Source organism: Propithecus coquereli, unplaced genomic scaffold (assembly GCF_000956105.1).
Source record: "Propithecus coquereli isolate 6110/MARCELLA unplaced genomic scaffold, Pcoq_1.0 Scaffold196, whole genome shotgun sequence".
In the NCBI taxonomy this organism is placed as follows: domain Eukaryota; kingdom Metazoa; phylum Chordata; class Mammalia; order Primates; family Indriidae; genus Propithecus; species Propithecus coquereli.
This window is the reverse complement of record NW_012144522.1, coordinates 535,865-537,432: the sequence shown is the minus strand read 5'-3', so window position 1 is coordinate 537,432 and position 1,568 is coordinate 535,865. Positions and strand designations below refer to the sequence as shown.

The following is a 1,568-nucleotide window of genomic DNA, read 5'->3' as shown; positions in this document are numbered from 1 at the left end:
ATCCTAGGAGAGAAGGAGGCAGCGTGTTCAATGGGGCTCACACCTCCCACATCACCCCCAGGGCTGGGCCGTGATAAGGAGACACCCCTGAGAGCAGAGCCTGGGGCTGGGACCTCCGAGTGTCCTCTCACCTGTCACCAGCAGGTCCAGGGTGTCACTGGGCTTTGACCATCCAGCAGTGTTGTGATAATAACAGCGATATCGCCCTGCATAGTGCTCTGTCATGGATGGGATGTTGAACTTGGCCTTGTTCCCAGGCTCCAGTGGTTTCTCCGTGTGCCAGGACAGTAATCTTCCGTCTTTCTCCACATGGTACTCCTGGGCCTCCAAGGTCCCCTGACACCAGATGGTCACAGGGCTCCCCCAGGCGATCAGAGAATCTGGCTCAGCCCAGATTGTGGGTTTGGGGAGGGTAGCTGGAGGGAATTCAGAGGCTGGGTTAAAAGAAGTCCCCACCCCTCAGATCCCAGGTCTCAGTCCCGGACCCCCCAGATATTCCCGTCAGTGAGCCCAGAACTGCTGTTCCCCATTCCCAGCTGTCCAGGGGTGTCCCCTTGTCCCCAGGGAGGAGGGAGCTGGGACAGCTAAGGACAGACTCACCTGCCTGCACACGGGTCCTGGGGCCCAGACTCAGTCCTGGAAGAGAGTTCCCTGTGAGAGATTCGTCCCCTGAAGGCTCAGCATGTCCTGTCCTCCCCGGGAGCCTCCTGAGCCCCTGGGGTCTCCTGCAAGAGCAGGGCCTGGCTGTGGGGTGGGGTGCCTCCCAGACCAGGTCTCCACTCCCCTCTTCCCATCTCACCGACGCAGAGCAGGGCCGTGAGGGTGGGGATCATGGTGTCTCCCCCCACTGGCCCCGGCTGTGCAGATGGATGAGACCACGGGGCCTGCAGGACAGACAGACACTTTGGGCTGTGGCTACTGGGAGGGAGGCTGGGTCCTTCCCGTCATGCGATTGTCCCATCAACAGCCCCACAGGAAGGGGAACTGCCCTCCCCAGAAGGCTGTTTCTCATTTCCCCAGGGCTGGGGCTGGGGCAGGCACCAGGCTCTCTGCAGACATTTCAGACAGAGATGGGGTCTCCTTGACCCCCAGCCACCGTCTGCCTCATCCGTCCTCATCTTACTGAAGTTCAGAACGCAGAAGGAAACAGACCCAGAGCCTTCTAGGTGAGGGTGATGAGGGCCCCTCCTCCCTCTCGGAGCCTCCCCACGGGGCCTCCTTCCTGGGAGTCCTCACCAGGCAGTCGTCTCCCCACCCTGGGGATGCCTCAGGGAAGCTGCAGGTTCGTGCCCACGGCAGACTCGGACCAGCAGAGACACATGAGCATCTGACGGTGCAGGTCACGCTGAGCTGCCGTGTGGCCGTGAGCACAAAGGGAACATACGGGGCAACAAGGGGAGAAAAACGACTCCTCTCCTGGCCGTGGACTGTGGGTTTTCGTTCCACCAAACGGTCCCCTTCTCGGGCTTCCCCTCCCCTTTGACTGTTTTCGGCAGCAGCGTCACCTGCCCCTCCCTGGGAACCAACATCTAAGCCGCTGCTGCCTCCTCAGCCCCTGGTTTCCTCGG

At 61.4% G+C, this 1,568-nt stretch overlaps 1 protein-coding gene across 1 annotated transcript in view; it reads right to left on the bottom strand.

Annotated features, from left to right (window-relative positions):
* Window positions 1-889, bottom strand: part of LOC105809493 (leukocyte immunoglobulin-like receptor subfamily B member 4) — a 5,646-nt gene extending 4,757 nt beyond the window's left edge. Inside the window, exons 1-3 of the mRNA XM_012643315.1 lie at window positions 800-889; window positions 601-636; window positions 132-416 (exon numbers count right to left, since the gene is read on the bottom strand). Coding sequence (XP_012498769.1) covers window positions 132-416; window positions 601-636; window positions 800-833 — 355 coding nt within the window. The 5' untranslated portion in view covers window positions 834-889. The remainder of the gene's footprint in view (window positions 1-131; window positions 417-600; window positions 637-799) is intronic.
* Between the last annotated feature and the right edge of the window lie 679 nt (window positions 890-1,568).